Source organism: Aythya ferina, assembly GCF_964211825.1.
Source record: "Aythya ferina genome assembly, chromosome: 6".
Lineage (NCBI taxonomy): Eukaryota > Metazoa > Chordata > Aves > Anseriformes > Anatidae > Aythya > Aythya ferina.
Genome location: NC_140303.1, coordinates 11,975,641 through 11,996,548, shown reverse-complemented (window position 1 = coordinate 11,996,548; position 20,908 = coordinate 11,975,641). Strand labels below are relative to the sequence as shown.

The window sequence follows — 20,908 nt, the reverse complement described above, 5'->3', positions numbered from 1 at the left end:
CTCTGCAAACAACCCAAAGCCTGAGCTACAGCAGGAGCCGCTGATGTAGAAAGTTCACATCTGAAAATAGCATCTGGTGTAGGGATAAGTTGTTTCCTGATTAACAGTTCATTTAAATAATTCGGTGCTATTAAATTTACTTATGATAGTGGATGTACAGTATTTGAAGCCTCCTAAAATGTGTTAGCTCCATAGCCATCATTAAGTATGTTAAAGGTTGTTATCTGCTAACGATATGTGACATTTTGGACATGTTCAAAGAACACCATCTTCACATTTTTACAAATGTGCGTTTTCTATTTGTTATTAATTGTGAAAATCTATCAAATCAATGCAGTGGTCATTAAATAACCTTATCTCACACTGAAGTGCTTGGAATCAGGCTGAATTGTAATGGCTGCCTTCCAGATTTTTCTTTTAAGAAGGTGGAGAATTGATTTCTAAATTAGACTGGTATGCCTTCAGTATATGACTTCTGATCTAGTGTCTTTGGATTCTAATACATCTAATAGTTCTGTTCTTTAAACACAGTATTATTTTTTTTTCCTTTTAAGCCTATTTTATCTGCAGTCCTACCTATCATGTTGGGTATCTATTTTCCATGGCACCTGAATCATAGCTGCTGAGTCCAGAGAGAGCAAATACCCTCTGATGTGTGGCATGCCACATGCAGGAGGGGAAGCATAATGTACAGCTGTGGGTCTGTCTTTTCATAGATTATGTTATTTCTTTATTAATTGGAGGTTACTGTGAGAATTTAGCTGTTATGATCAAGCTGTTAACTAGGTTCTGATTAGTAAAAATGTATGTCAAGCAAAGAACTTGCTGTCACTGGCAATTGCTCCAAAGCCTGTAGGTCTTGGGTGTATTAGCAAATGTATGCAAAACTGGGTCCAAAAGTCTTGAATCTGTTCTTAACTCCTTACTTGTAGGTGATGGAGGCTTTGTGCTGGTGCACTGTTTCATCTCTGGTTTGACAATGCCAGAATTTATCTGGTTGAAGTCTTAAGAGGCCAGAGATTGCTGGTTAGCATTTTACTACCAATTTTGTAGTCTAATGTCGTACATGAGAAGACTTACCATGAAATGTTTTCTTTGCTTTCACTTGAGCATGAGTTTTACGATTCTACCACAGATCACAAACGCAAGTTTGTGGCTTACTTTTGTCATTAATCACCCAAGTCAATTTTCCATTCGGTTGGGTTTGCTGTTAGTTCAGTGATATACAGCTGTAGTGAATGAAAGGAGAAGTTGTCACTTTGCACATTTTGAAGGGAAAAAGAAGCCCAGTTTTTAAGTGCATTGGAGATTTCCCTTTCATCCCACTAGAGGGTGATCCCTCAAGGTCATCTCTTCCAGTTTGTTCATGCCAAGATTTGCTCTTTCCAGAACCAGACAGAGAGAAACTTGCAATTTCAGTTCTCTCTGTTCCCTCCTATCAGGGATAATATTAGTGCTAAAGAAGGAAATATTTGATAAAAACACTGCATTGGTTAAATCTTGGAAAAGAACAAATTAGCTTGGATTTTCAGGGCACTCTAAGTTGTTTCATTAGAGCAGGAAGGAAACGACGTGCTGTCTTAGGATTCCTTCTTTCTTACATGGGCGAACGGTGTCCATCTCCTGACGATGAGCTAGCTGAACAGCAGAAATGTATCGTGAACCTTCCTGCAGATGCCTGTAGATGCCAGACAAGATGCAGGCGTTGCTGATCAGGCTGAGCCTGTTTCACTCTGGTTGATTTTATGCCTCTGTTGCGCCGTATCCTGCATAAAAATCACGGATCTGTCTTGTCCATCCGATGCAATCTTGCCGAGTTTTGATGGTTGCACGTTGTAATACTAACCAGTTGGATGTTAAGACCTTTGCAAAATTGCTCATTCTTTTTCCCCCAGTGATTTTAAAATATTAAAGCCATCAGGAGGGTTGAAGCTGATTTACCAAAAGGGAAAAAAAATTCACAAATGTGTTTTGAGTATTGAACTGCCGTTGACATCTAAAGTCCCAACCATGCTGTTTTCCTCCACACTCCAGCAATCAGGACATCCAGCAAACCCATAAAAAACCAAACTAATAGCATGAATATTCAGTGACCTAGAATACTAATTATTGTCATGAATATTAATGTGATCGGACTTGCTTTTTCCTCTTCTCTTTCTCTCTGGCTCTTTTTTTTTTTTTTCCACTCAGCCGGCTCTAAAGATGGGCCATAATGAGAGCATTTAAGAGAGAGAGCGCTCTCCGCCGTGACAGGGACCGGGGTAATAAGGAGAGCTTGATTAACGTGGTGCACTTGGGGGAGAGATGAGAAGATTCACGTGGGCCTGTTGTGGGGGAGGCAATGAGGCACCGGCGGCTGTGTTGCTGCTCCCTCAGATTAATGAGGCCTAAGAGTGCATTAGGAACAGTGACAAAGGTTTGATCTAATGGGCTCAGTCATTTTTCCTTTGAGTGACAGACGCACAGAAGTAATTGGCTGTGCAGAATGGCAGCTCATTGGCAGTACTTAAGGATACATTATCCCCGTTGTGTGGCCCGCAGAGGCTGTTTATCAAAACTGCTCACACTGCAGACATGCATTCACTTAGCTGCTGTTACAGTGGCAATAGCTATATGGAAAGGAAGAGTAATATCACATATCTATTGTCTCTTTTTCGAAAAGAAAGTTTCTTTGTTCCAATTTCTGAAGAGTCTGGAAGATACTTGAATGCTTACGGTCTTACCCCCCATCTCGATGAGGCCCTGGTTACAGCTCGTAGGATTTGGGATGTCTTTGTAGGCTTGCGGAAAGCATCCAAAGTTAGTTTGGTTATACTCAGTTTCAATATAGATACGGTGTGCAGGTGAAGTTGCCCATCCCCTTTCCAATGTTGTTATTATGAACTTCCACAGACAGCCAAAGGCATTAGGAAGCATTTTATGTCATTTGCCTGAGGCCCCTACACGTGCTTCACTGTACATGCAAGCAGCATAATGCCTCAGAATTAGCTGGTTTTGTGCAGTTATTGTTGCAAAGTTAAATTCACAATTGCTAACAGGATTCAGCAATACATGTATATTCAGCAATTCAAATACCAGCAATATAAAATAGACCATTTATCAATTTTAAATGGTCACCTCTGGGTCTTAAAGCTTTACCAAGCAAGAAACTTCTAGCAGGACCCTAGAAAGTGAGGTATATCTTATTTATGGCTGTTATGCCTGCCAGGAAAGGGAAACTTACCTACAAGCACGCTTTGATCCCAGAAGAATAGTCTGGCATCTTGAGCAGAAGCATTTCATGAAGATCTTGGGTTTAACTTTCTTTTAGAAGATATATCTTCTCAGATGACTTAATTTTCCCCTACTCTTGCTGTGTTGGCTTGGCACGCTCTGAGAATAATAGCTTCTCTCGTTATACTCCCAGCACCATTTCCTTCACCACCAGGATGTTTCTTGGCATTGCCTTGTTTGTTCATTAGTATTGACCCTTCTCGGTTTGTACGCTACTAATCAAGCCCCGTTCTGAGAGGCTGCCCTGCCAGGCTGTGAGATAGAAGGTCTTCCTCTATTAATAGCTGCTTATCTTTGGGAAATTTGTTCAGAATGTAAACAGTTCTGAAAATCTTAAAAACGAGTAAAACCCACAAGCAAATCATTTGCTAGTATTGAAAATTATTATCGGCATATTGAAGAAGAGTTTTTCAGTGCTGAAACCAAGGAGTGTTTTGGACAGATGCTATAGTCTCACTCTTTCTCATTCCCCATACAAATAGTCTCAAATTATTTTATGTCCCTGATAAGCCCAAGGCCAAAATGATGTGCTGTTTGCATATGGCAGTCAGCTCAAAATCAGATCAAATCCGTAGCAATACTTCAGCAGGTTTTCCCCATTAATAACCCCACTCGAGAACTAGATTAAGGAAGTTTGAGCCCTGTAGCTTTGGTTCCTCTGCTGCTCTTCCTGAAAACGGCCAGAGAGTGCTCTGCAACCTGGCTGCTTCCCTGCCCTTCAATGTTGGCTGACTTGACTTGATCAGACAAGGAGGTGCTATTGGGATAAGAAAACAGTGGTTTAACCAGATTTCAGTGCTGGGCATGAGATAACTCCAGAGCTGGCAAAGAAAGGAGGATACATATTTAAAAGCTGGGGGTTGGAATCTGAGATGGCAAACTGATGGGACCCAAAGGAGTCATTCCCAAATTTTCCTCAGCAAAAGCAGTGGTTGTTCCAACGTTCATACTTATTGGAAAGCCAAAAGCAGTGTAGGCAAAGAGTGGCACTGCTTCTTCATAAGCGGCTACTTATGAAAGTTTCGTCCACTGGAAAGATTTCTGTGTAGTTCTGGGAATTAATTCATAAGCATAGCACAGAATTGAAGAAAGGGGTAGGGAATACTTTTAATATTTTTGCAGCTAGCAAGATGGCCTCTTTCTTTTTTCTTCTGCACCCTAATGCCTGAGGAAACTTCAGGGAGCACTATTGGATATGTTTTTTTAGCAGGGAACTAGCAGCCGATCTAATCTACTTGCAGTGCCTTTTGCTGAATTAGAGGGCATTTCAAGAATATGCAGTATACTTGCAACATAAATTGACCCAACATGATTTGAAACAATTAACCCTCTGATATCAAGAGTCAGGATTTCCTGACCCACAACTCTAATGTATTTTTCATTAGTTCTAACAGCTGGTGAGCAGAGCCCTCTGGCCTTCAGAGGTTTATTTCTTTTTTGGAAGAGAAACTCACAGTGAACATGAAGAGCAGAACACAAATAAAACATGGCCATGGTGAAAGCATAGCAATAGGCTGGTGCATCCGATTCAGTCTTTCTCTGCATCTGTGCAGCCATTCCCTGAAGGTCTCATATGCTGTGGCTTCATGAAAAATATAGTTCTGCTTCACAACTCTAGCAGTGTCTGCTCATCTCAAATTCAGAGGCATTAGATGCATTTCTGAACAAAGCTCCTTGCAACTCGGTGATCTGTTTGGGAGTCGGTGGGAAATCACAAATATGTATGCAGCAATGAGTGGAGATCACCTGCGTGTATTTAAGACACTTTTATCTCACTTTTTATGGTACGGTTGTGAATTATATTCATTCTGCATTTGTAATTAGTGGGCGGCATAGTTGGTGAAGGCTTAAAGTGATGTGTCCATTAAAATAACCTGTGCTGCCCAGTGATGATTCACGATATTATTTTTGTTAAGTTGAAATACAGCAAAAGAGGAATCGCTGAGATGCTGTCCACTGTGCTGTTCTATTACAAGAGCAACATGACAAGGGGGAATGGTCTTAAACTGAAAGAGGATAGATTTAAATCAGACATTAGGAGGAAAAGCTTCACTGTAAGGGCGGTGAGGCCCTGTCCCAGGCTGCCCAGAGAAGCTGTGGGTGCCCCATCCCTGGAGGTGTTGAAGGCCAGGCTGGATGGGGCCCTGGCCAACCTGATCTGGTGGGTGGTGTCCCTGCCTATGGCAGGGGGTTGGAACGAGATGGGCTTTAAGGGGCCTTCCAACCTGAGCCTCAACCAGAGCAAGCTCCCACTGCCCCATGTCCTGCTGGTGCTGCAGGGGGGTTCTCATAGGAGAAAAGCCAAAGTCACAGCACAGGAAAATGAGATGGGTTCTGCCCCCAGTGTCTCCATCAGCCTCTGAATTTGTACATAATGTGCACACGTACGCGTTTGTCTGCTTAATTCTTCTTATGCTGAGTCCATTGTCTTGACTTGCTGTTTGTGGCTATTTACACTGAATAGATGGATTAAAAAAAAATAAAAATTTGTATGAGCACACTGACTTTTCTCAAAGGCTCTTCTACTGCGCATTGAACAAAACTGAAAATTACCTTGAATCTTAATTTGGGTGGTTTTTGTAGAGCTTAATTGTTTGAACATTTTGTAAGTCGGATCATAACAGGGTATTTTATAATATCAGAAAAGATAGTTTTAATAAAGCTGTCTAGAGCTAGAAAAAGGAACTCTTCCTTTGATGCTCCTTTGGTAGATGAAAACATTTTTGTTCAATAGGAGACCAGCATCTTTTTTTTGCTCATTTGAGACCAGTTCTGGCAACATACTGATATTCATTCAAATATAAATGCCATATTCACTTTGAAATGCAAATTGTTTAAAGAAAAATAGCATATGGTAGAGGTAAGTACCTTTTCAAATCAGCTCCTACACTTTAGGGATGTGAGTACAGCTAAAATTATTCTTTGGAAAGAATCTGGAGCCTTTGACACATTGAAGCTTGAACTAATCAAGGCTTCCTAGTAAGCATATACACATATCCATATCAAGGAAACAGTGCTGAGAATACATGGATTAGCATAGTAATTTAACTGCCCCCTGCTAATCAACTTAAGCAACCAGCTGATGCATATATGATGTATTTGAAGAGGCGCTCTTTCAGAACTCCAGAGTGGGCCAGGTAGCTGACCATGGGTTTCATGGCAATGATGAGATATGTATTTATATCCATCTGTGTACATATAGGTAGACGTAAATATATATGCATGTGTGTGTATACATGTACAGATGGGGAAGACAACAGATGCAGAATGCGTTGTCATCGCTGGTAAGAGCTTAACATGAAGGCTGCATATACCTGCAGGGCTTACCTTCCAGTGAGTATTGTTGCTCTCCTATTTTTAACTTGTCTGCTAAAAGGCTGAGATAATTTCTGCTGTTGAAGTTTCATCTTGAAGCAAAACAAGGGACAGTTGCTTTGTGGAGGCGAGGACTGGGGTTTTCCTGGTACAGAAGGGAAAAAACATAGGACTGTTTGTAAAAGCCTTATGCAGGAAGAGCACAAGAGCAGCAGTTAACTTCCAGTAGCCCTTGTTTGGGTGTGACAGCATGCATTACTGCATACTGCTGCAGTGGAATACATGTCTTGGGCATGCTGCAATTAGATTGAGAAATGGGAAGAAATAGCAATAGATTGGGAAATTACGATTTTTAAATAAGGTTGTAACTACGAGTTTGTGCTAGAGCTGAACCCATTTTGGCGGAGCAGGGAATGGACCTGCTCAAGGTGTATTCTGTAAATCAGCCCTTCTGATGTCTGCCTATGGATCCTGACTTGCGTAGTCTGACATGTTAAGAAAAGATCTTAGAGTGTGTCAAAAAAAGTGGAATTTAACCTTGAATTAAAGGTATCGTAGGGGGCAAGCTGGTAACAGGGTTATCAGATGGTGGCAGCAGAAAGAGCTAAGTTGGGTTGTACCGTGGATCACTAAGGTATAAACAATGGAACTTGGCAGCTATTTCTTGCTAACAGTCCGTAGCTTTCACAAATATAATGTGAAAAATAATTCCCATTTGGTTTGTAGTTTCTCAACAGATGAATGTCATAACCTGAGCTGCAGAGTTTCAGGAGGTGGCATTAAAGCAAAAGTAAAGCGCTTGGTGCTGCCGTGATGTGTAAGTCTTAATGTTATGCCAGATGTCCTTTTAAAGTTTTGGTTTTGCACCATGGTCAGAAAGCGACTGGACACTTGAATAAAAAACAGAAATCTGTGAACTGGACAAAAGCTGTCAACATACCAACATTGTTGGTCTCTGCAATTCAGCCACCCAGCACAGAATAACGGTGATGTGTCAGGCAGAGATGTCCAGTAATTGTTTTCCGTTTTGCCATGATACCCAGGAAATGCTCCATCTCAGCTTTCACATCCCAGTTTTCTCCTTCATGATCTTTGTTACAAAGATTCTCTTTCAGGAATTCATCAAATGTAGCTCCCCGTTTTACCAGGCGCAGAATGAAAGATAGCTACAGGCTAAAAGTGCGCTTTGCTCTTCTGTCTGGCAGGGTAGATGCCATTTGTCAGGCACTTGATGGGAGGAGGCTTGTGTGTGTTTCTCAATAGGAAACCTAATTGTTTGTGAAAAATAAGTTGTTTCCAAAGCCATTTACCAGTAATACTCTGAAGGTGCCGCAGCAAAAATAAAGCAAAGAGTTTGGATTAATCTGCCACATAATTGTCACCCGGAAATTCGATTTGGTAAACTCAGTCAGTTGAGTTAATTGCAAAGTGAAAGGCTAATAAACAAATTCAGAAACAAGCCTAGAATAAAGTTGGTAACTTTGCTGTAAGCTCATTTTAAAATAATTAAATAAAGGATCTGTAGGGGTTTCTTGTCTTAAGTTTTCATCAGAGGACCGCAAGGCATCAAGAAAAAGAATAGAAGTCATTTTTCTGCTTAAATTAAATGTATCAAGGTGCAAATTGTTCAAAATATTTTGAATCAAATGGGAAAGCAGAGTAGCTTCTGAGCTTGAAAAGCTCAGTCTTGTTTTGCCTTGAGATGGAAGAAAAAGGAAAAGGCAGTTTAGTCATTCACAGAGCCCTGCACACGTTGGTTGACACGAGCTGTGGAGATCATCCCTGCCATCCTCCTGCCTGAAGCAGGGCTGTTAGCAGTGCTGGGTGGGTTCAGCTGCAGTTTTGTGTAGCTGAGCTTTGGAAACCTGCAAGGACAGAGATCCTCCAGCTGCTTTCTGCAGCCTCCTCCACTGCTGCGTTTGCACTTCCAAGCTGCACTGTTGCTGCTGCTTTCTGTCATCTCCCACTGCCTATCCCACTGCGGCTCCCTCATCTTTATTAGTTTCTTTCTGGTAGCAGTCGGTGGCTATTAGATCAGCCTTTCACCTCCTAACCAGACTCACCAGGCTAACCAGCCCAGCTCCTACAGCACTTGTAGGCCTCGCATTGCTAGAACTGTGACCATCTGGGCAGTTCTTTGCTGGATCTTTTCTTGTTTCCTTGGCCTCTTGAACCCCTCTGGGGGACCCGTGACTGAGGACAGTGTCTGAGATGCCAGTCAGGGTGTGCCCAGCTCAAAATGCAAACTGTCAGCTAGCATTTCCATTTCCTATTGCAGCTTCAAGATACTGAGCTGTAATTTGAAGCTCTGCTTTGCACTTCCCTTTCTGTAGGCCTGGTTTCTGTGGTAAACTTGTTTTGGACAACTTGCTTTTTGTTTCAGAAGGTCCTAAAACACCAGCCTAAGCAAATTGCTTTCAGTTGATGAGTTGAGCATGCAGTGTCCTGAAGGGGACCAGTTAGAAGCATGAATTTTTTTCCATAGTTTGGCAGATGATGTTCTGATCGTGGAGTTCTTGTGAACAAAAGAGTTGTCTGGAGAAGGTGATTATAGAGGGAATACGTGCCAGTGGCTAAAGTGGTGTGCCCAATGCAGTTCCAAAATGGCTTGGTGTAATTGAGCAAATTGTTTTAGTATCTCTGTATGTGTTTCACGTCTGCAAAATAGAGATTGCTGAACAGAAGTTCCTGAGACTGAGAAGTACATCCAAGACTCATGCGGACAGGTACTGTAAGAGATGGATCTGTGTTAAGGGCTAGAGTTGAGATTTAGTCGTGGGAAAAGGAGGGAGAGAAAGGGACAATTATGCCAACTCTAATAAACACAAAGTAGTTCACTAAGCTCTGCTGTCTTCCCAAAGGCTGCTCTGGGAAAAGACATAATGATAGAACTGGGAGTCAGGAGATCTGGGTTTTATTTTCATGTCTGCCACAATCTTCCTTTGTGGCCCTGGGTCATTTAACCTCTGAAAAATGGGGGAAATGATAGCAGATAATTAACAACCTCACAGGAGCATTGAAAATTAATTCATTAATTTTTCTGAACTCATCAGTAGAAGGTGCAATGGAAATCCAAAGTGTTATAGTATCTTATAAAATTGTGTCTGTTTCTTTCTCTTTACATATATTTTAAAAGAGTATTCTTAAAACCATATAAGACCTGTGGGGTGTCTTCTGAGAGTAGTCTCTGAAATTCAGCAGTGCCTGATGCCCTTAGGAAGATCCTGCCATGAAGAATGAAACTAGCGTTGTAAAATACTTGTATTTTATAATATGCAAGTTCAACACCAAGAATGGAGTAAAATGTGGTCAGAAACAAAAACTATAGAGCAGACTTTTTTTTTTTTTTTTTTTTTTTTGCCAATGTCAAGTTTTGAGTAAGACTACCAGAAGTCTCAGTTTCTGGAAAAGTTTTGTTCATTTTGACTTAAATTTGATTCAGTAAAATCGCATTTCATGTGTTCTGTGGGGAGAAAACTGTCCCTGTTGCATTCCTCCATTCTGCCCAGCATTTTATGGTCTTAGCCCTCATGGATTGTGAAAATACTAAAATTGTTTCTAGTGCTTACTCTTTAACACTGCTTTTCTCTGTATCTCACCCTTTGTGTATTAAGCTGTTAGAATTGTGAAAGGTGCATTTCTGTGGGCTGGGACATAGGAACTATATTCACAGTCTATGGAAGGAGCCTCCATGGTGTGCTTTTTGTGTCTCGATACTGCTTTAATATTTAAAAATCTGGAGAAGTTTTTGCTTGGTCTTGCAGCAGTAGTAGTTACTTGCTTGCCATCCCTGTATCTTGGCTTTGGTGGACATAATTATTTGAAATTTTATTTAGAGTTCAATCGTTTTAAGCTCCTCAGGTTGAGTGGTTGTCTCGTCTTGGTTGCTAGTGTCAGCAGTGAATTTCAGGGAAGAATTTCTTTTCCATGCTCAGTCTGTCTTCTGTGTTATACCTGTAACAGTGGAGAACCTATACAAAACGTGTCTGGTCATAGGGTTGTCAAAGCTTGTATTTTCCAGTAGATGAATGAACAGAATGAGCTGAAATCTGGAAAATTTAGGCTATTTTATTGTCAGAAGTACCTGGCGAGCTTTGAGTGGGCTGCTGAAATCTGTGGTGCCCCAAGCTGGTTGCTAGACTGCTGTCTTCAGAGTTTCAGGAAGGGCTGCGCTGGTTTTTGTGTTGGTTAAGTACTTTCTTTTTCTGCTCTGTTAAGATGCACCCATCCATCTTCATGTAAATCAATTTTTATCTTCTCTATTGACACGATTTGTTTTCCATTTATGTCTAGGGAACGTGACTACTAGCACATCTGTGTCTCAGATGGCCAGTGGCATCAGTCTAGTCTCCTTCAACAGTCGTCCGGATGGTATGCATCAGCGCTCTTACTCGGTCTCCAGTGCAGATCAGTGGAGTGAGGCAACAGTCATTGCAAACTCTGGCATTAGCAGTGGTAAGAAACCTGGAGCTTGTGGGGGTTGTCTGCTTTGGGGTGAAGGGAATTTGGTGTTTTGCAGTTAAAAGAATAAAACAAAAAAAAAAACTGATGGTGTTCACGCAGATGTTCTGTTGGAAGCCAGACTCCTAGCATCTGAGAGGAAAAGGAGAAATTACATGAAAGAACAGATCAATTTGTGTTTGTTTGTTTTTTTTTTCAGTGGGAATAACTAATGTAATTATAATAATGCTCAATTTTAATTTCAGGTACGTAATGTAGGTTATTCGCTTTGTATTCTTATTTGCTTATTCTGTGTGGTAGGTATTAGCAGTAAATTATCCTGCACATCTTTTCAGTGGTGTGTTTTCACTGTGGTCTTGCTTTAAAGGATGTGAATGATTGGCATACTTTTTTTTTTTTTTTCCTTCCTTTTAGTATTTTCTCTGCAGAGTGTTTAACAGCATTAAAAGGAGTACACGCTATTCTGGATGGCATTTTGCAATGATGGCAACAGTGAGATAGAGAGGGTGTCCTTTTTAAAGGATATGTAGGATAGTAAAAAATAAAAATAAATATAAAAATGATTACATCTGACCTCAGTGGAGGGCAGAGGGGCAGTGCAGTGCAGCTCACGTGCTGCTGGCCTGCTCTCAACACAAATTCAGACACCCCTGGGACAGCCATGGCAAGTGGGCTGGGACTGGAGAGCTGCTGGTGGGGTGTGCTGAGGCACGTGGGTCTGAGCATGGGGTTTGTGATGGGCAATCACAGAAACCATGGAAATCTCATGAAACAGAGGGTAACAGGTGGAAAGGAGGTGTGTATGAGAGCACTGAGAAGAAATTGAGAGAGATTATGGATAACGTGGGGGGAAAAAGGTATGTAAGCAGGGAAGGAAAGTATGTAAGAAGGAGGCAGAAGCTCATGGTTGTGCCAAAAATACTGAGAATTACAGGAGCATGAGAACTATTTAACGTGTTCTGTATGTATCTGTATGCTGTGTACGGTTTATGTCTGACTGTAGCCCTCTCTGGGAGGGTTTAAGCAGCTTGGTACAGCTTTTCAGTGCTGCCTTCTGAAAACAGAGTTTAAAATCTTGACCACCTCAGCTCAGCTCTCAAGTTCGTAGTTGCTTAAACACGACTGTTTCTGTAGCTCTCAACTTGTGGCCAGCATCTTCAGGAGCATGGTGTTTGCATCAGGATGATACGGTTTTTGATCAAGGGTTTTCTCAAGCCATCATCCTGCACTTCAGCCTACATGACAGCAAGAAATGCTTCTAAGCAGAGTGATAAAATTCAATGATATGGTTCACTTCTGTGTTCACCCAGCTTACCTGTTCCTTTGGAAACTGGTTAGTCTCCTAGGGCAGTCAGTGTTCTCCTTCTCCAGCTTGTTTTTCTTCCAGCAAGGAGAGTATTTTCTCTTTCACCCTGTGCTAATGTACACGGCCCTTTAGACTAAACTAGTTTCAGTTAAGGCTGTGTACTCGACTCTCTTCTCCTGAGCTGCTTTGTTATTTTAACCTACCTCAATTCTACCCTCCTTTTTAAAGGTTGTACCAGACCTTCAGCTTCTTTGTGCCCTTCTTTTATACTGTAGCTCTTCAAAGAAAAGTTGCAGAACATTGTGTGTTTTCACTGGAATGAAGGCAAGTGAAAGACAAGATTTAGTGTCTGGTCTTCTACACCTGCCGTGCCTCCAGACAGGTGAGCAGGTACTGGCCCCTAGCCAGCTGCGGAAACTGAGGCTGCAGTGGGACTCCTCCAAATGCAGAATTCAGTGACTTCCTAGAAGTGCAACGTAATTAATATGTTGAAAAGTAGAAAAACAGCATCTTCCCTTTCCCTTTACTTTGTAATGCTTCGGAAAGATTTGCTGGGCTTGTCTTTTGCTCCTGGTACTACACCACAGCTAGCTGTAAATTACTGGTGAAGGGAACCTATTCTCCTACACAATCTCTGTACTCCAAATAGATGCAGTACCTTTTTTTGACTTGACATTCATATGTGATTACTTCTGGATCAAAAGAGATGACAGCTGGAATTATCTATGAAATATTAATTCAAAAAATGAAGATGACTAGTGGGTAGTTATGAATTAGCCTGACTTAATTTCTTGCAGAGGTTCCACTTTTTAGAAATAAGGGGAAGTTGCTTTATTTTCCTACGTGAAGGAAATTGTGCTAATAGTGAATTTTAGGCAACTACATGCCAGCATAAACAGAGGTATTGTAATAAAACTGCTGCAAAACATCAAGAATAATTCATTTCTATCAGTGTATCATCTTTCAGTAAGCTCATAGATGTGTCCTTTATGCTGGCAAGTTGACGCATGAAAAACCCTTTTTAATTTCAGGGTTTTTTTCTCCATTAAAAGATTTTGAATTTTAGTCATAAAAAGATAATACTGTGAAAGCAGCAGGTATGGAGAGAAGCTAAGCATCTTTTGGAATTCAAATGCCAATGTACTGGAGGATATGTCTGCTTATTGTCACATGGTTTTATTGTAGACAAAATAACATATTGGGATTCAATTTTTCTCTGCACCTTTTTTTTTTCACATTAAATTAATACTTTGTGTGGCTCTGGAGAACTTTTCAAAGTCTTCCGAACCAGACCTTTGGTTTCCTGGGGCTTCTGTCTTTCAAGCAGCTGTGAACATCTCCTAATTAGATAAATTACTTTGTAGTGGGCAGAGCCACAAAACAGGAGGTGCTGGATAAATTAAAGGGGAAAAATAGAAAAATCCATTCTCTGAAATGGAATGCCCCACTGCTTTATGACTATTACTGTTGTAAGGTTTTACATTTAAGTACCTGAGGTTTAAAATTAAATGTCTAATATAATTTGGCACTGGTAACATGAAGCCTGTGACTGCCCTCAGAGAAAATCTAGACAGCTTAGTTCAGTGTTTCAAATTGCTGTCTGCTTGATAGTGAGCGCACCGTGCGATTGGGTCACTATTTAGCTAAATACCACATGCTGTTCGGCATAATTTTAAATTCAGTAACATATTTGTCTTAAAACTTAGAAATTTAAAAAGACCGTTCCAGTAGTACATGAAAAATTAATGCTTTTTACATTTTTTTCTTACTCTTGTAAGTACTTGACAGAAGTAATTTTGGCAGCAAGAGAGAATAAAAACTGGGGGCAGTAAATCCCTGTCCAGGAACCTCTTGTGTGGATTCTTTATGGACCCAGAATTGATCTACATGTCAGATCCTGATGTAGTTTAAACTGTTTATCACCCTAATGGTGGTAGAGAGACCATGAACATCAACTTATAATCCTCCATGAAAGAAATTGGTGTTTGCAGTCAATGAAGGAGCAGCTTAGCTTTATTGATAGATTTAGAACAATTACTGCAGCTGCAACTATTGGCTGATAGGTTTTCCTGGATCGGATTGGAAGCCTGTGATTTATTTATTTATTTATTTATTTTTGATAAATCTTGATGGATAATTTTTTCACCAGGAATTCTCTATTGTTGCTCTCTGCTGGGGAATAGCAGGGTCGTCTGGTGTCAGGAGAGCCGTTTGTAATCTGCTCAGGTGTCAAAGTTTGGTTCAAGACAAGGCATTTCTGTGTTACAGATGTGCCTTTGTGGCACACCTCTTAGGTCTCCTGATCGGTATGGGAAAGAGATGTACATCTGCATGATTCCTCTTCTGCACCTTCAGCTCTTACTTTATTCCTTACATTCTGCTTGTTTCGCGAACTTGCTTAGCTAGAAAAAGTAGGGCTGTTCTGAGGAATCTCGGGAATGCTTGCTGGGAATACTGCTGTGAAGCATCTGAAACTTGAGCAGAAAACAGCTTTCCAATGGATTAATGATTAATATTAACTAATGGTGTTGCTGCCATTAATGAAAGATGGTGCTGTCTGTTCTTCAGTCTTTCACAATTTGCACATCTTTTTAAAGAACTTGAAGGACAGGTCCTCAAACTTAACAGCAGTGTGTGTGTGTTTTTTTTTTTTTAAATGGAAGAAACCACAGCCAGCTGTATTAGATAGCAAACAAATTAAGTTCACAAGACTTAACTCACAGAAAAGTGAGGATGAAGAATTAGCGTATTCATTCTCTTGTTAAATGTTAAGATTTTCGGTTTGGCTTCTGTGCCCTGAGAAATATCAGTCAAGAATTCTTTAGAGAGACAATCTTTAGTGTTTTGCATGGGATGGGGATTTCTTTACTCTGGACTTCCAAACTCTCTTTTGAATTCCAGCATGATATAAATTTCTGCAGATATAAAATAAATCAAATATGTGTTTAAATATCATCCACTTAGGTTTTATCACTATACGATTGCTTCTACAGGCCATTTGATCTCTGCTGTAATTTATATAAATTGTAATACCTGGTGTCTTTTCAGTTTCTAACAGTTTGATGTTAGGGTTTATTAATGTGAAATTGAGTTCTCACTGTGCCATGGGGTATGAGAGGTCATTGGAGTGTTTATATTAATGCAGACCTTACAACTTGCCTTACTTTTCTGTTCGTAAGCACTTGGAATGATTAAATGGGGAAGTCTTGTGCTGTACGTTGTTGTACCACTTCCATTTCAAAACTGAACCAGAAAGCATGTTTTAGAGTTGTTTGAATTCAATAGGCAAGTTCTCGACTAGGATAAATTACGTAATTTCAAATCCATTTATAGAATTTCAGAATTGTGTTAAGTGGATATAAATGGCTGAGGCTGGAAAAGCTTTTTCATCCTTCTTAAAGAGGAAATAATTAACTGAAAAGCAAATACAAAGAAAATTCCTCATTTTTCTAGCTGTTCTGTAGCTGCTCTGGTGTTTCCTGCAGTTTGTTAATACGTAATACTGTAAAATTCACCACATATTAGGAGGTATGTGTGCAAGGAGTTTACATTGCCTTCAGGAAGAGGAAAGAAGAAGGAACATTCATATACTTTTTACGCCCTTTAGTGATCAACAAACAAATCACTTCAGGGTAAACCCTGCTAACAACCACATAAACCTATTGCCTTTGTTTTCTAAACAGTCTAACGTGCCTTGAGGAAACCTGGGTTTTAAAGGACTGCTTTTTTAGCAGTTTCAGAAAATCGGCCCTTTCAGCCTGAAGTTTCATACTCAGAAAGTTCCAGGATCACACTCCAGGTGACGTCCTTGACAAGCTCTTACCTGAAGCACCTCAGTCAAGCAGGATTGCACAATCAGTGCCTGTGCCGTTACTCAGTCTCAGGAGGGAATAGGAAACTGTTTTCTCACAGTTGCTGTGGCACCTTCTCCCCAGTTAGCTGTGGCTAATAACACCTGGCAAGAATTATCCTGCAGGACTTCGAGGTTCAGATTGACTTTAGTTTATACACAGGGAGATGCAGTTTTATGACCTGTGGTTCCCCAAAATAATGTAAGACATGCTGGAAAGAGTAAGTGCAGAGTGTGGATGTGACAAGTAAGTTCCTTATAGTAATAAGTTGATCTCTAACTTCATCTTTGGTTTCAAAGCCTATTACAAGTTGCTGTACCTCACTCTTGAGGAAGAGGACAGGAATCTTCCTATTGTGTTTCCCTGGTCAAAGAAATTTGCCCAATTCCCCAAGCAGCCTGCCACAACCGCCTTGTTTTGCCTGGCCTTCACCTGCACAAAATTGGGTTGTTTCTAAGCATCCTGTACCTCACGCTAGGATCCTCACGATGAAGTGGGTGAGGTAGGGGCCTTGGTGCTCTCCTAGGAGCAAGACATTGCAGCGAGATGTTATTCTGTGGTGGTCTTGTAGGTATGCCATGTGTTGTGTTTCCATTGCAGCATGATGAACAGGAGCCTGATGATACCCAAAGCCTCTCTGAAATTTAAATGAGAACCTATAAGACGTGTTGTTTCATGCTAGTTTCTATAACTCTTTAGAGGAGAAGGCAGCGTATCACTTTGGTGCTTGGCTAGAAACGGGAGGTCAGCAAGGAAGTGTAAGTATTGTCTGATCGAGAATTAGTTGGGAAGGTGGCACATTGCCTGTGCCCAACCCGAGCTGGAAGGTAAATGTGGAGAGGAAATGGGAAGCTTCTGAGATGTGGGCAGATGTCCCTTTTCTCTTTGCAGTGAGCTTTCTTCTCCAAAGAATGAGGACAAGTTGTCTGAGAAAGGCTTCAGAGCATTAAACCAAATGATGTACCTTGTATTTTCTGGGTACCTATTTGTTGCCCAGCTGATGTGCATGAGGAAAACCTGTGCTGTCATGCAGATGAAGAACACTGTGAGGCTGTACTGCAGGCAAAAGAGGAAAAACCTCTGCAATCCACTCCTCTGGTGCAACGGGGGTTCGAACACTGCTGGCTTGCTTTCTGCTCTCAGCATGCCTTTTTTGCCAGGTTATCCAGGCTGGCGTTGCAGTTCAATGGACCTCAAACTGCAGACGAACCGTTGCCATTGGGTCCCACTGGACTCCGCATCCAGCACAGAATGTGTTACTGCAAGATGAGCTGAAAGGATGAAATACATGAGAGCAGTTCCTTGGTCCTTGTATCCGTGATGAAGGGGGAGAGATGGTGCTGATGCTTTGAGTCATCGGCAGTGAGCTGCTGCTCGTGAAAGGCTTAAACTGAGCTGCACTGAGGTTTTAGTTCAAGAAGGGTTTTGGGAACATGGGCATTTCTGCACAACTTTGGGTTTGAACGAAATATTTCTATACTTAGCGGTGCTGGTTAAATACTGCGTTATGTTATATGGATTTTTACAGTTCTGCAGCTCTCCAGAAAACCATCTGCTTTTCCTGTTTAAGATCATCTTCTTTCCAAGCTCCCCCCACCCCCAATTAAAACATAAAGAATTGTTGCATGTTTCAATTACATCCTGTGCTTGGTTCCACAATGGCAAGAAATGCGAGTTTTCATCTTCAGATAATTTGACATTGGCAACCTCATGCTCATCTTAATCTTGTTCACAGCCTGAAGTGCCAAATGTCTGTCAATAAATTGTTTATGTGACTAAATTAACTTTGTGAGTGGAACTATAAAGCTTTGCTTTTCCCGACATTTACTTATGGATGCTTAAATGCATATTTTGCATTTAGTTTAGCTTAGAATTTAAACAGAAATAGGAACGTGTACGGCATGTTCCACCTAATGGGAGGGGAAAAAATCTGGTTGCTGATGTTGATTAATCTGACGCGATTGTCCAGGTTTGTTCAATGAATCTGTGCTTTTTCTGCCTGTGGCTGGGTTTGGTTGTCACACCTTCTCTTTTTGTCCCCAGACACTCCCCACCCAAGAGGAGAAAAACCAAACAAACCTCAAACCAAAGCAGTTGTGTTTGTTATGGAGCATAAACTTTAGCCTGACAGGGTTGGGAGAACAGCGAACGTGCTCTTGATCAGGCTTTAAGCTCCAGCCTCGGAGAATGCTGCACTTTTCTGACCTTTCAGGTGCGGGGTTAGTGTGGTGCAGTACCACTCATGGGATGTAATCATCCCCAAAAGCCAGCACTTAAAAAGAAAGGAAAGGGGATACCTGGCACTGATATCACTGGAAACATGTGGCACTTCTACCTTCAGGTTGTGTTTAAATGTGTATCTCCACAGCTGTCTCCTCGTCTAACAGCATCTACAAACTGGTTGTCTGTAGCACAGATGCTTGATGTTTGGCAGATACAGCACATAAAAGTCTGTAAAATATACTTAGTTCTCTGTTTCTCTGTATTAGTATCTGTCAGAAGGGAGGGTTAATGCTGCAGATGACTGTGCCCCTGTACAAGATGAGTTCTTCATCAGGAAAGCAGTCCTGTAATCTCATTTGTATAAAGAGGGAGTTTAATCTTTCAGATATATTTTTTGTTGTTGTTGTTTCTTGTTTAAGATTGCTTTAATCTTAAATGTTTGTAGTTCTGGAATGAGTTTTGCTGTGATCTTTCTTGGCAGGTGAGTCACCAGATGGTGTGAGATATACTATCAGCTGTGATTGTTTTTCCCAGTATCTCAGAAATAAATGTGACCTGTGGTCTTAGAGCACTGTAATAGTGACAGAGGCATCAACACATTGACTACATCCAGCAGCAGCAGGAGCACAGATCTTTTGGCACGAGCTATTAAAAGTCGAAGAGCTGCATTTGATTTAAGGATGCCTATACACATTCAGGAGTGATATATCTTGATAAATTATAATTGTAAGGAAATAAGTGCACAAGCATGATTCACATAATATCCTACAGGAGCTTATGAGCTTAAAAAAAAAAACTTTATATTATTTTCCACAAAAAAAAAGTCAGAGAGAGATGTTCTCAGGTCAACCTATGGGAAAGACAACACTTCCCGTATTTTAGGACCTTTTAATTAAGACTTAATGGGGGAAATGAGTAAAATACCCAGGTTAGAACACTTTTATTTTTCTTAACCATTCAGTTTTATCTAAATTTTTATCATCTAAATTTAGATAATAACAGTAAAATAAATTTTAAATTTAGGTAAAGTTTAGTAATGTTTTAAACACAAGGTTGAGAAGGTAAAAGGTTACATTGGGAATTGAAGTAATTCCCAATTTCAGATTTTTTTTGTGTCCATACTTTTGAAGTTGAAACAGCTGCTTGTAGTAATTAGACTTCTTGTTTAATGTATGTCCAGAAGCACAGTGCTTTGTTTTGCCAGTATCTGGATGAAGCGTGTGCAAGAAACTCAGAAGATGCTTTTATTTCTTCTCAGGCTTAATGAAGTTTCTGTTCCAATTAACATGAGTGCTTGCCTCATCAAGCATGTCTGTTTGCAGTCTCGGTTTCTTTCCAGTCCAGATCACAGAGCACTGGGTACGGGGATGTTGTGTATACTTTACCTATGGAATCCAACACTTCAAAGCTTCTTCACAGTATGTACGGATCAAGGAGTGAAAGAAGCCTCTGTTAAATCTGATACACATCCCCTTCACAACCTGCTGATTGTTGGGGGACAGCTGAAGCACGGAGGCTCGGACTTCCTGCAGGTGGAAGAGCATCTCCTTTCAAGTCTGCGGGCTGTTCATTTGTTACAGTTGATCTAATCCCTTAATTCAGTGATGGTGTGTGCCACCCACAGTCCGCACTGATGAGGAGTATCCAGTTTACAGGTCTGTCAGTTGAGGCTGTTTGTGAGTGACTTTTCTGAGGCACGGATATTGGGAGACCAAAAGAAGGGCCCTGACTTCAGTTATCCTAAACTCTCAAAAGAGCTGGGAAAAGCTGTAAGCAGTACTTGATAAAATAAAAAATAAAAAATAATTAAAAAATGTTTGTCAATAATATTTGTATCCTCTGACACATAAAAGGAAACAAGGACATAGTTTTATGTGAAGAGCAAGATGTGTTTTCCTTTTCAACTACAGCCTGTTGTAAAAGTATGGGTTTTTTTTGCCTTTAAGAGCATCGTTGGTGTTGCTGTCATTATTTCTCGTCCTTTCTGATGCTTGTGGCATGCATTACCAGGAGAGCCGTAGCCTTTTCCTACCTAGCATGATGTACTTAGCTCTCTATTTAGCAGCAGTTGTCCAGCTTAAGTTGGAAAATGTTAACAGTAAAAAGTCTCTTGGCTTTTCCAAAATGCTGATATTCGGGCTTGTCACAGAAATCCTGTGGACTGACAGTTGAGTTTGCTGATCTCTTCTCAATTACCAGTGACTGGTTTTGATGCTTGAAGTTATGCAGAGGTTATGCAGACTGAAGGTTAAAGTATAAGGCTAGGGCCAGAATACATGGCTCTTTTTCTGGCTCTGAGCATTTCTTTGAAGAGAGTCAGTTCTTCCTTTATTGCAACGTAAGCAGAGTAAGGCACACAAGGTAAATATTTTAGTAGAAATTGGTTCAGTAAGGCATACATTCATTATTTCCCAAGTGCCTTGAGACCTCAAGGCTCTGTTTCAAAGCAAAATGTTGATGAATGAAGTTTTTTGCAATC

The 20,908-nt window shown here is 40.7% G+C and overlaps 1 protein-coding gene across 10 annotated transcripts in view; it reads left to right on the top strand.

The window, feature by feature from the left end:
- Positions 1-20,908, top strand: part of AGAP1 (ArfGAP with GTPase domain, ankyrin repeat and PH domain 1) — a 352,881-nt gene that overhangs the window by 228,024 nt on the left and 103,949 nt on the right. For 8 of the 10 annotated variants that reach the window (XM_084524026.1, XM_084524027.1, XM_084524028.1 and 5 more), the window contains one exon: positions 10,882-11,043. The exons of the other annotated variants lie outside the window; for them this stretch is intronic. In XM_084524026.1, the coding sequence (XP_084380152.1) occupies positions 10,882-11,043 (162 nt within the window). The remainder of the gene's footprint in view (positions 1-10,881; positions 11,044-20,908) is intronic. 10 annotated transcript variants of the gene reach the window in all.